General features: G+C 41.0%; 1 protein-coding gene across 1 annotated transcript in view; it reads right to left on the reverse strand.

Annotated features, from left to right (window-relative positions):
* LOC310645839 (connector enhancer of kinase suppressor of ras 2-like) overlaps positions 1–12,981 on the reverse strand; it is a gene marked incomplete at its 5' end in the record, with an annotated part of 253,582 nt that overhangs the window by 105,081 nt on the left and 135,520 nt on the right. Inside the window, 3 exons of the mRNA XM_083371858.1 lie at positions 937–996; positions 8,333–8,452; positions 12,056–12,097. Of these exons, the coding sequence (XP_083227984.1) occupies positions 937–996; positions 8,333–8,452; positions 12,056–12,097 (222 nt within the window). The remainder of the gene's footprint in view (positions 1–936; positions 997–8,332; positions 8,453–12,055; positions 12,098–12,981) is intronic.

Here is a 12,981-nt window from a genome sequence, read left to right on the forward strand (position 1 = left end):
AAGATTTGGGGCTATACGTTTCACCCAGTTACTAAAAATGCATTTGCTGAGTTTTTCCTCCCCCAGTAAACTCTCATGCCTTCTTATAATGTGTTTTAAAATAAAACACCCTGAACTGAAACACTTAACAATATCCAACATGACAGGCATCTAGAGACATAAAATTCAGTGCACTGTCAGAGTAACTTCAACTCAGTAGGGAAAAAGGAAAGATTAGAGGATAAAAGCCATTTGCCAGAGAGCTGAAGGTGAAAAGCTATGAGTGGAATATAGAAAAACTCATCCATAATAAATCTTAAGAACGTTTGAGCCTAGGTCAATTATAAACCCCACAATTTCCTTCTTTTTTTAACCATATCTTTTCTTAAAACAACTTGAATGCAGGTAATCCTTGACTTATGACCACAATTGACCCCAAAATTTCTTTTGCTAAACAAGACAGATGCTAAGTGAATTTTGCCCCATTTTACAACCTTACTTGCCACCGTTGTTAAGTGAATCAGTGCAGTTGTCAAGTTAGTCACCTGGTTGTTAAGTGAATCTGGCTTCCCCATTGGCGTTGCTCGTCAGAAGGTTGCAAAAGGCGATCACATGACCCTGGGACACGGCAACCATCATAAATACGTGTCAGTTGCCAAGCGTCTGAATTTTGATCACACGACCAAGGGGATGCTGCAATGGTCATCAGTGTGAAAAATGGACATAAGTCACTATTTTCAGCAGAGTTGTAACTTTGAATGACCACTAAAGAAACTGTTATAAGTCAAGGACTACCTGTATATATGCGTATGTATCCATGTATGTATGTGCACATATATATATATATATATATATATATATATATATATATATATATATATATATATATATATATATACGGATGTAAACATGCATGGAAATAAGGACAACAAGCCTGACAAAAATAAAGAAACATACATTTTCTGTTGTCCCAGTGATCACATGTAGTCCATCATAGGTTGATTTAATATACATTCCCTAAAAAAAGAATGAGATGAGAAGCCATTAATACAAACATCACACATGAATTAGTGGCTCCTGCAACAAAGACTGGCATGTGGAGTGCTCCTGTTAAGGGCCCTAGCCAGCCAACTAGCCAAGCCCTTTTCTAAAATATGAACATAGAACATGGAATAACGGAGTTGGAAGGGTCCTCGGAGGCCATCTAATCCACCCCGCTGCTTGAGCAGGAGAGTCTATACTGTTTCAGATAAATTGTTCCCCAGTCCCTTCTTGAAAGCCTCCAGAGATGGGGCACCCACAGCTTCTGAAGGCAAGCCATTCCACGGGTTAAATATTCTCACCGTTAGGAAATTTCTCCTAACAGTGAGAAAAAAATAATAATCCATTGTTCTCCGAACACCCCATTCTATCCTGTCTTGCCGATTTCCCCCACCATTTTCAGATTTCCTTTTAGAATTTCTGTGGCCATCAAGCATTTTTACTAAGTCAGGTAAACCCTGTAAGGTTTAGAAACAAGTCAGATATGACTTTTCCCAACCTAACAATGTTTTCTGAAGTACAATGAGGAGCAAGCATAATTACCTGCAACCTATTGTTTCGAAATAGGAATGGTCAATACTGAGACAGGTAGATCTCCGACAGAGAAGGGGAATCAGAGTCAGCCTTGGACTCCACCAGAGAGCTGGATGAAGTTCTGCCTTTCTTTCCCCTCCTTGATCTTCAAACAGAAAACTTAGGGATTCATATTGACCGTCTAATTGAGTGTGAAAATGCCAAGGATTTGGGCAGAGAGGGAGAAAGAAGAACTTCAAACTCTGAAGATTAAACAACAAACAATACTTTTTATCACCAGAACCTATTTCTGTCATTTCTGCACCCCATACAGAGCACTAACTCATTTTAAAAAAAAGACCCCTTGAAGATTTAGATGCTATTTTTATTCAGCATCCTTGAATAAGTGCTGGGTGCACTTCTTTGTGTTGAAAACAAGGAACTTTTCAGCTCCTCTTTTTTTTTCTAGGAAAAACACAACCCTTTGAAGCTTGTCTTTGCAAAGAGAACAACAGGTAGGGGTATAAAAGCTGGGCTGATGTGAGGCTTCATCAGAATAAGCTTGTTCAGGAGCTGCTGAATGACTATGCTGAGTGGCTCCTAAGCAGGATATTTGTGTGCTTCATCCAGGTTTAGAATCATCAAGCCCCAGGAGGTTTGCTGGCGGTAACAAGAGAGAACTTGCCTTTCTTTTTTCTAGCTTCCTTAGATCTGCACAACCCCAGAGGTGGAAAAGAAACCAGGATGAACACTGTAGGTTATGAATTTGCAGGATTGATGGCTCTAAACCAAATGTTTTGGAGGCTGGCTTGACCCAAGGGATCAACCACACCATCAAGAGAGGGTTAAGACAGCCATTTGTCTGAAATGGTATAGGGTCTACTGCTTGAGTAAGGGGTTGAACTAGAAGACCTCCAAGGTTCCTCCCAACTCTCTTATTCTATTCCAAGGGGTCTCCAAACTTGGCAAGTTGGAAGACTTGTGGACTTCAACTCCCCAAATTCCTGCTGGCTGAGGAATTCTGGGAGTCTTAAAGTTGTCAAGTTTGGAGAATTCTATTCCATTCCATTCCGTTCTATTCTATATGCAGAATATCTATTTGTGCATGGTTGGGCCCAGGTTGTCCTGCATCCCGAGCAAAGTGATATGAGCCAGCTGGCTGGAGTAGTAATTTGAGACCTTTGGTATCAATCCTCTACTTAAGCCTAGTCCAACATGGTGGGATTTTGTAGACTGCAGATGTGAGCTTCAACCATTGCTTTCTGGAAGTTATACCTCAAATGAAAGCGGTCTCATTACAGGTTTGTAAAAATTGCAGAGGTTGGAGAAAAACTTGACGCATGCAGTATTAGATTTGGTGGAGAATTGACTAGTCCCAGCCTTTTGGAGGGAGGAGATGGGACAGAAGGTGACACATAAATGATCTGTTGGCTCCTTTGCACAGAGCGTGGAGGGCACATTTCAACTTACAACATCTGGTGAGATGCACTTTTGAGGGACCGGAAACTTGGAAGCAGTTTTCCCAAGGTTGCAATGCAGTTTTTGCAACCTTCCTCTGGCCTTTGTCCAAATCTTATTTGTCTTCCCTCTTGTATCCAGAAACACCACATGTGCATGAATCTCCTTGAACATTTGTAGCCTTCACTTTAAGGGCGATCCTCCAAGGGCTACTTTATCCTTCATCGTAAGAAGCTGCTGACACTAAAGGAAATCTATAGCTTCCCGGGTCATGAAGACACCGCTTGAGGGACCATTCCGTATTATGTTCCATCAGACAGGCAGACCAAACTATACAAATTACCCGTACAGGATATATATTTTTTCCCTTCCTCTGCTGCCATCTGTTATGGGGTAGTAGCAGGGCTTTTTTCCTCATTGAATGCTCAGAACGGAGTTCCGGCACCTTTTTTGGATGGAACCTTGTAGGGTAGGCAAGGCGGGTTGTATAACATGTGTGAGTTCCGGCACCTTTTTCTTTTACAAAAAAAGCACTGGGTAGTAGAGGAAAAAGCTGCCACAGGCAGTTCCCGACCACACCAGGAGGTTTCTAATTTATTGTTAGTGTAGCATCCATCTGTATGACAACATGGGTGGATATGAAAAAAAAATGGAAGGGAAGATCATAGCAAGTGTGAGGGGGATTTATCTGGGCAGTCCTAGGAATGGAGAAGTCGATTTTTTACTTCTGAAGTAAACATTCCCACAGACCCAAACGTTTGCTTCTCCTGCATAATTGAAAACAACAAACAAGCAACCTACCTTCACAACTGTATCTTTGCCCATAATCTCTCCTAAATTATCCATTCTTTCTTGTGCGTGGCTCCCCTAAGACAAATGTTTTGGAGGGGATTTTTTTTCCCTTTTCCTTTTTTGGGTGGGGAGATACATTATTTATGGCGATACGGTGCAAAACTCAAAGAAGTGTGCAGGCCGAGGGATTGCTGCAATCCCATTCATGGTTTATTTCAGAAAGAGAAAAACGTGGTCAGGTTTCACTGACAGGTAAACTAAAGGTATTTATCCCTATCTGGTTAGATCCCTGAATAAGAGCGAATGTCTCCGTTCTCTTTCAAACATCAGCCCCGGTGCACTGCGTACGTTTTCTCGTAAAAGCAGATGAAACTCACTCGATACTTGGGGTGGGGTTAGGGTTCCTGTGCTGAGTGAACTCAGGTTCAAGGTGTTAGTAATGACCTACAAAGCCCTTTATGGCATGGGTCCGGAATACCTTGGGGAGCACCTGCAGCCGGCGTCAACTTCCCTCCGCCCAGTACGCTCCCACAGAGAGGGCCTCCTCAGGGTGCCTCCGGTCAGAGAATGCCGACTGGTGGCCCCCAGGGGGAGGGCCTTCTCTGTGGGTGCACCGGATTTATGGAACCGTCTTCCGGTCGAGCTCCGGATGGCGCCCGATCTCCGCTCCTTCCTGCGCGATCTTAAAACCCATCTCTTTGAACAAGCTGGCCTGGCCTGATGGGACGGGGTGGGATTTTTATAAATGGACTTCAATTTTTAATCTGTATTAATTTATTATGGGCATTGTTTAATTACGTTTTAATAATTTTTAATTTTTGTATCTAGTTTTTATGTATTGCCCTGTTCACCGCCCTGAGTCCTTCGGGAGAAGGGCAGTATATAAATTAAATAAATAAATAAATAAATAAATAAAATCTAACATAGAACCTTTGGGATTCATTTAGCCCAGGATGGTGGACACAGACTAATAGTGCTCTTCAAGCATAAGATTCTACCAGCCCTTTCGAGAAATGCCAAAGACTGAACCTACAGTATGACATCCACATGTCAAACACATGCTCTGTCCCTAAGCTAGCTCATCCCTCCCTGCCTGCCTTCAGAGGTTGTGGGGCTTCATCACGGAAGGCTTTAAAGAAGAGCCCGGACAGCCATTTGTCTGAAATGGTCTAGGGCAGTGATGGCAAACCTTTGAGAGACCGAGTGCCCCAACTGCAACCCCAAACCCACTTATGTATCGTTGGGTGCTGGGTGGGCGTGGCCAATTGGGTAGGTGTGGCCAAATGGGTGGGCATGGCCCATTAGGTGGGTGTGGCTGCGGTGGTAACGGCAGACTGGGTGAGACTAAAAAGTTCAATCCAGCAATTCCAACTTTGCGAGATCTTTTTTTTTCCAGTGAGAAGTTGAAATTGATTGATTGATTGATTAACCTTTTTTTCCTTTTGCACACGGTAGCGGAGGCCTAAAGCGAAAAGATTTTATAAAACCCAGCTGAAGCGCTAGGACTGGGGTGACAGCTCGTGTGCCCACAGAGAGGGCTCTGCGTGCCATCTGTGGCACGTGTGCCATAGGTTCGCCACCACGGGTAAAGGGTTTCCTGCTTGAGCAGAGGTTGGACTAGAAGACCACCAAGGTCCCTTCAGATTCTATTCTATTCTATTCTATTCTATTCTATTCTATTCTATTCTATTCTATTCTATTCTATTCTATTCTATTCTATTCTATTCTATTCTATTCTATTCTATTCTATTCTATTCCATTCCATTCCATTCCATTCCATTCCATTCCATTCCATCATTTCATTCCATCATTCCATTCCATTCTATTCTGTTCTGTTCTGTTCTGTTCCATTCCGTTCCATTACATCATTCCATTCCATTCCATCATTCTATTCTATTCTATTCTATTCTATTCTATTCTATTCTATTCTATTCTATTCTATTCTATTCTATTCTATTCTATTCTATTCTATTCTATTCTATTCTATTCTATTCTATTCTATTCTATTCTATTCCATTCCATTCCATTCCATTCCATTCCATTCCATTCCATTCCATTCCATTCCAGCAAAACAATATCTAGTTAAGATTTCTGCTAGATGTAACTTGTTGTTCTGTGCAGGTCTGGGAAAACCTGACATTTCAATTTAGCAGAATCGAGACCAGGATCCAGAAGCCTGTCCTAGCAAAACAAGGACAGAGAAAGCTGCTGGATTGTTATTAATTTAAAGGCATTCTATCCAACCAGCGTTGCAACTTACTAAGATTTCTGGGAGAGTTCAACAAATGTAGGAGCTCGTTAAGGAGAAAGAGAAATGCATTTTGCCAAATATTGTTCCATCTCTGTTCATCTTTTACCTGGCAGATTATTCACACTTGCCCTGTAGTTCTCAGACTATTTTTTTCCCCAGTTCAACTGATAACATTTTGGGATTTAGAATCAGCATGCTCAACACAAATGATTTTTTTTTCATAGACTGGCCACTGCTTTTTATCTAACAACGGAAAATCAAGAGTTGCAGATTTTTGATGGAACTCAAAAAGGAAGAATAACGCTTCTCGGGGGAATGTATCTGAAAAAAAAAACCCAAAGCAACAGTGATAGAGCTTTGTAGCTAAAGTTGAGCACCGTCAGGCTGATTAGCTTCATCTGATGTGACAGAAATTCCAAGCAGAGTTGTGCACTGCCCAAATATTAGTTATAATAAAACCTTTTCTTTAGGAATTTTTCCCCCCGTAATTCAGATGCAAAGGGCCTGTGTCAATGCTAGATGCTTCCTTTTGCCGTTCCTTTTATTCCTCCTGTGGGAAGGGTTCCTTCAGACATTGAAAGCATGTTTTTGTATTTTACAGATGATGGGCTTCTCCCCATAAAAATGGGCAAGTTACAATCACTCGAGTGTGACCTCAGTTACAAAAACAAGGCAGTGTGATGGTCTGTGGGCTTTGATGCTGACCTTTATTAGCCCACAACTGAGGATTTTGGGGCAGGGCACACTCCCCTTTCTCCTGAGAAACCCTTATTAGGTTGCAACAAAAGGGGGCTGGTTTAACATATTTAAGTTTCCCACAGTCTCTTAAGGCCACACATTCTACAGTTCTCAAACTTTGCTGAGTATTGTAGGAAGTGTAAAGAGAGAAGAGAATAGAGAAATTCACACAGAAGTGTATTATTCCCCCCCCTGTGATGCTTATATACTTTTTTTTGCTCTGGGCAACAACTGTCAGGTGCAAATAACCAGAACCTACCTACCTATGCAGAATTTGAGCTAACTATTTCATTATGTTCTGCCTATAATACAGGAATCTCTCCAGTCTGGCAGCTCTTTCTTGGGAACAATTAGATGAGGCTCCAAGGAATTCAGGGAGAATTGGTTTTGGTCCTTTACAGTTGTGAGTGACTCTAGATTATTTCTTCACTTGATTCTTCCTGCCTGCCAGGCTATGTTCTTCACATCTGTCCATCCAAATATCAATATCACATCTGTTCATCCAAATATCATGCCCTATAAGGTTAGGGTTTATTATCATTCTCTTCTTTCAGTAATCCTTCCAAGTGTTGTATAAGGATCTCACCGGAGTGAAAAGAAGTAATTGGAGCAGAACTGGATTGGCTCTTTGGATATAACCAAGAAGAAGAGCCCAAAATTGGCGAAATATGCATTTAATTATTAAGCATATCAGCAATTGACTCTGGATCAATGGCATGTATTTTAGTTTTGTCTCGAGCCAAAACCAGCAACCAAAAGAACAAACAAACAAAAAGAATTAACTAGAAAGAAGAAATTGAGAGACGACATTTAGGATTACATTTTACCTCTGGATCTTTGGCTGAGTTTCCTAACTGGGGATTCTTCAATTGCAACTCTGTTATGATTATTTGAGTACCCACTTTGGCTGAGTCTTATGTTCTATGCAACACTTAAAGACACAGGCAACTTGACCTAGGCAGAACGTAGGCAGGACAGTGTTATAACATCATCACTCACTGACCTATAGTTTCAAAGGTATGTCCTCTCATCCTTCTCTTCCACATGATTCAGTCTTCCACCAGGTTTAGATTTCCATCAGATTTTTAATCCCATCACAACAGCAAAGCCTTCTTTCCACCGAAGCCAAACAATGGATGTTTTATTGACAAGATGGGATGTTCATGGACATTCTAGAACTTCACCCTACTTCAGTATTGGAAACATCAGCACCACCAATGCACACCAATCAATCTTTCTCAATCTCGGCAACCAGAAGATGTTTGGAGTTCAGTTCCCAGAATCCCTTAGCCAGCATGTTGGCTGAGGAATTCTGGGAGCGGAAGTCCATACACATCCAGGTTGCCAAGGCTGAGAAAGGCTGGTATAGATGAAGACATTGAAATTGGGCAGAACTATCCCTAGAGCTGTCGGTGTCTGAGTTTGACCTCGGTTTGGTACCTATTCTGATCTACCACCTGAAGCAGCAACTTCATGATACCTATGGTAGGACTGAAATCCCCTTTAATCATCTGATTTGTTTTCAGAAATCTGGCATTCTTCTACTTTGCTCTTGCTTACCAAACCTTCACTGGGCATAATGCTGGTAAGATGAACAACTTCAAGATGAGCTGACTGAGACACCAGAGAATCTGATGAAAGAGAGATGATATGATCACAGATACCAGACAGCGTTTTACACTGTAGGAAAGGAGGAGAGAAAAAGAGAGAGAGAAAAAGAATTCAGCACAAAACATTGTAATGGAAGCACAAAGACTCACATTCAAACGTTACCTGCCCAGCATGCACCTATCTGAACCAGAACATTTCACAAACATTTTTTCCCCTCCACTTCCCTAATTATTACTCAGATTGATATCATGGAAATCTCCTCTAGTTTTGTTTTGCTTGTCCCGAGTGCAATGTGTAAACCCAGTCATTGCAGTTGTGGGGCTTGGGTTGATGGGTTAATCCAGCCAATTGGTTTACAAAACAAGCTTTAGAAATAGGTGATTCAAACTGCATTATGAAATCGTCTGTTTGCTACTCTTTCATGGCATCTATAAGTAATCAGCTATCTCCTTCTGTTTATTAGTAGGTCTACATCTGTTTGCCCAGTCAGTTTTCTGTTTCTTGCGAAAGCTTCGTATGAGCCTCAGGTTCTACCTATCACAGCATTCTCTGAATAGGATTCGAGCAAGCTAGCACCAATGCCTTTATCAAACTTATTTAATCGTGCAGTGGTTTGCACAATCCGGGATCCCAAGTTGCTAGGGGTAAGTTGCTGAACATCGTTAGCATGCTAATTGACACATCATCCTTATTCTTCCTAGAAGACTCATTTAAGTGAGGAACAATCCAGCAGGCACCACCAGGAGCAATTCTCATAGGGCTTAGTGAATGATGCTTAAAAAGATGAACAACTAAAGCTAGGCTTATATGCAACGTCTTTGCCATCCTGGATAAAGCTACCCAGCTCAGCATTTTTCTCCTATCCATAGTATTCCTGTTCGAGAGCTGTTCCAGATCCAGCCTCTGTTTTATACATCAAATAGCCTAGCATTTTCTTGGGCTATCTGTTCTAGAAGCTGTTTTGATCTCCTCGCTGTTCTAATACAGTGGATTCACATCACACTTAGGCATATTGTTGCTGTTGGTTGAGCAAGCTGCAGTAGGCTAGGTTCACACATCCCATGAAACCATACCCACGTTCCACTCGAGCTTAGAGCAATGTTTGAACAGTAGTTGATTAGAGAGTCTCCAAGATTTGAGCCGGAGTTCTTCCAGCCCACCTGGAGATGTTCAGAGAGATTCTTCTACACTGTATTATTGTTCTCAGATATGTTTCTTGGAAACTTCCAACAAAGGGGAAACAAGCATCGTTGTTCTAATTGTTTCTGTGATCAGACTGCTCTGCTGTCGAGCACTTTCTCCTCATGTTTCAGGAAAACCTTTCCTCTTCTCGTATCAGTCAATATGTCCAAAGCTGAATTGATGCATTAGATATTTTTCCATTGTTCGCCTTTTCTTCCTGAATGTTATGCAGAGAATTGCTCACTAGGACTTTTCAAACAGCACAAAACTGCTTTGTTCAGCACAAACATTTTGCACTCTTCATTGGTTTACCAAGAGTTCAGTGTTGAAAGATTAGCCTTTGACCTATGGTACTTTAGGTATTAAATTTTGGCAGGAAAATTCGTACATCATGAGAAAAAGGATTTTTTTTTTGGTGCAATTTGGTGAGGTACAAAATCAGGCTATGTTGCAGATTAGGCTCAAATGATCTAATGGTAACTTTGGGTTTCTCTCTTTCATGTCTTCATATAACTAGAACATGATGTTACTTTCTGATTTACTTTGGCTATCACACTGCCCTTGCAGTCTAAATCAACTACTCTAGTGCCAACTAATACTTGGAGGTGTTATGGCACTCATAGGACCAAGATACCGTTCCATGAATAAAACAAGAAAGAGTTGCGATATCTGGGATTAGGCTGTTGGAGCTATTCTGTTAATATAACATGAACATGGACCAAATTTGGGGACAGTTTATGATCAGTGCAAATTTTGAACTCTACCCTCTGAAGTCTCATCAGCATGCCCAAATCACCTAATCCTACCTTGATGTAGTAATAAAAAAAAATAATGTGGAATATACAAAGCTGATGAAAGAGTTATTCCTCACTCTCATAAAAGGACTGACAGTTATTATAGCAGAAAATTGATGCTGGCTACCTGCCTTCAGAAAACAGACAAGCTCCTAGCCCCTTCCATCTAAAAAGAAGAAAGAAACAGACAAAGGTTCTGCTTTTAACATATTAATGATGGTCCTGAGATTCTTGTTACCTAGATTAACTCTCTTCAGTCCAGACCATAAGAAGGAAAGTCCAACAGCCCCAGACAAGCATAAAATAATGTGATTATAGAAGTAACACCAATATCACTAGGATCATGCTCCCATAATACATAATAGCATCCTGAAGAATTCCGTTTGAGTGTAGATAAGAAGCATGCATTAAAAAAATGCTGATCATGGATCCTTTAGTAGAAAAATTAGGCTCTGGTTGCTGTTGATCAATGACATTCTAGCTGTGATAAATGTCTAACAATATTTGCAATTATAATCTATAATTGAACAAAGGCCCTGCAATAAACTTCTGACATGTAATGCCGTCATAATTAACACAATGCCACTGCACATTTTTTTTAAAAAAAAACCAAAATTCTATAAATAGTGGAAGGAACAGAACAATTCTTTTGGGGTGTCTTGGTAGTCAATATAGGTTTTTAACCTACCCTGAGTGTTCACAAAGTGACACTAGTTATAGATGAGACAGCTTAGTTGCATCAACTGTTGCCCGCTTTTGTACTAGAGATATTGGGGAAAAAGTAGTAATATTTGTATTACGATGAATAGGAGGATATAAAGACAGTATGTATTTTCTTCCCTATTTGGCATATGGTCTCATCTTCTTTCAGAAATGCCCATCATTTCCTAATATAGGGAGATTACAAAGATAGGAGGTCAAAATTGGGCTGTTAATTTCTCTTGGATTCTCTTCCTTGCTCAAAAGAATTCTGAGATATTTCGAATTGCCAGCACTCAATGATCTCCTCAAAATCCATACACACATAGTTCCTTCATCCAGATCTTTCCAGCATCTTCTCTGGTCCTTAAGCAGAAGAGAGACATCAGCGTCCTGAAAATATGCCACCAATGATCTGGTTCCTTTGGTACTTTACAGTGAGTAGGGCAGTATCTTTACTCCACCCAAGCATTGGATCTCTCTTCTCCTCTCCCTCTCCTCTCCCCTGTTTCCCCTCTCTCCTCTCCTCTCTTTCCCCTCTCTCCTCTCCTCTCCTCTCCCTCTCCTCTCCCTCCCACCCCTCCCTCCAGCCTGTCCACTTCTCAAGGGAGATGGGTGCAAATAGCTTTTGAAGGACAAATTCATGACAGATGTAGGTTTGCATCAGTCACCTATTTGGGCTAGCTGCCTTGATTGTTTGGATAGCAACCTCGGGCTAAGTTATTCTAACTAAAACAAAATAAATAAAATGTGAATCACTACCATCATTTTTTGGCTAAATAAATGCATTTCTGATGGGGCTTCCACATCAGAGAAGTACCTTAAATCTCTTCTAAAGCACATTAAGCCAGCAATCAATTCCCCTGCATTTGGTATCTCTTCCTTGAAGCCAAACGTGTACAGCAGTACAGTCTTGATTTGCAAAATAATGATTTCCAATGAGGCAGACTGCACGAAGCATCATGCGCACCCACCCCAAGCTACAACGGGCACTTACCACATGAAGAATTTTATTTTCTGTTTCATACACGGTGCAATCCTGTAAAAGAGAAGGGGGGGGAGGAGGACTTAAACTTCCGCAGAAAGTTCAAAGAGCAGCAGTTAAATTAGCTGCTCTTTGAAAAATAGCAGGCTACTCGGCTTCAGATGACAATCCATCAAAGTGCCCCCCCCATCTGATTCAATCTGCTAATAGAGAAATAAATCTATTTATTTATCACATTTCGACACCTCCCATCTCCCCTAGGTTGGCAGCTTTCAATGCAAACATAAAAGCGTAGATAGAGCAAAGTTAAAATAGAATTAAGAACAAAGTTAAAATTAAGATATTGCGTGTCTAAAAAAAAGCAGATCACATGACCAGCTGCCCTCTGAGCGGCATGTCACTCTTGGACCCCCATGCCAATTGGCAAAGTGGGTCTTAACTCTCATTATTCCCCATTTACAATGACCAGCACTTGGAGTCAACATGTGCAGAGGTAGTTAGATTGCAAAAAAATAAAAATAAAAATAAAAATTGCAACTTTCTGGATGAGAAAGAGAGACAGAGGAAGCCTGTGCCAGCTCATTACGCTGAGCTAAACCTTTTCAGTTTTAACTTCCATTAGGAAAGATGGCTAAACAGATGTGTCAAAGCGGAGAACCAGTTTAACTTGCCTAAAAATAATGCCAGCAAAAAAATCTCTACATCAGAGCTTTTTTTCTGCCATGTACATCAGAGTGAGCATCCATCCAGGACAAACCTACATCCTGTTTTACCCTTTCTTACAAATAGTAATTATTCTCTCTCTCTCTCTCTCTCTCTCTCTCTCTCTCTCTCTCTCTCTCTCTCTCTCTCTCTCTCTCTCTCTCTCTCTCTCTCTCTCTCTCTCTCTCTCTCTCTCTCTCTCCTTTTTAAGTCTTCAGCTGTTCGGTGTTGATTTA

Source organism: Vipera ursinii (assembly GCF_947247035.1).
Source record: "Vipera ursinii genome assembly, chromosome: 12".
NCBI classification, from domain to species: domain Eukaryota; kingdom Metazoa; phylum Chordata; class Lepidosauria; order Squamata; family Viperidae; genus Vipera; species Vipera ursinii.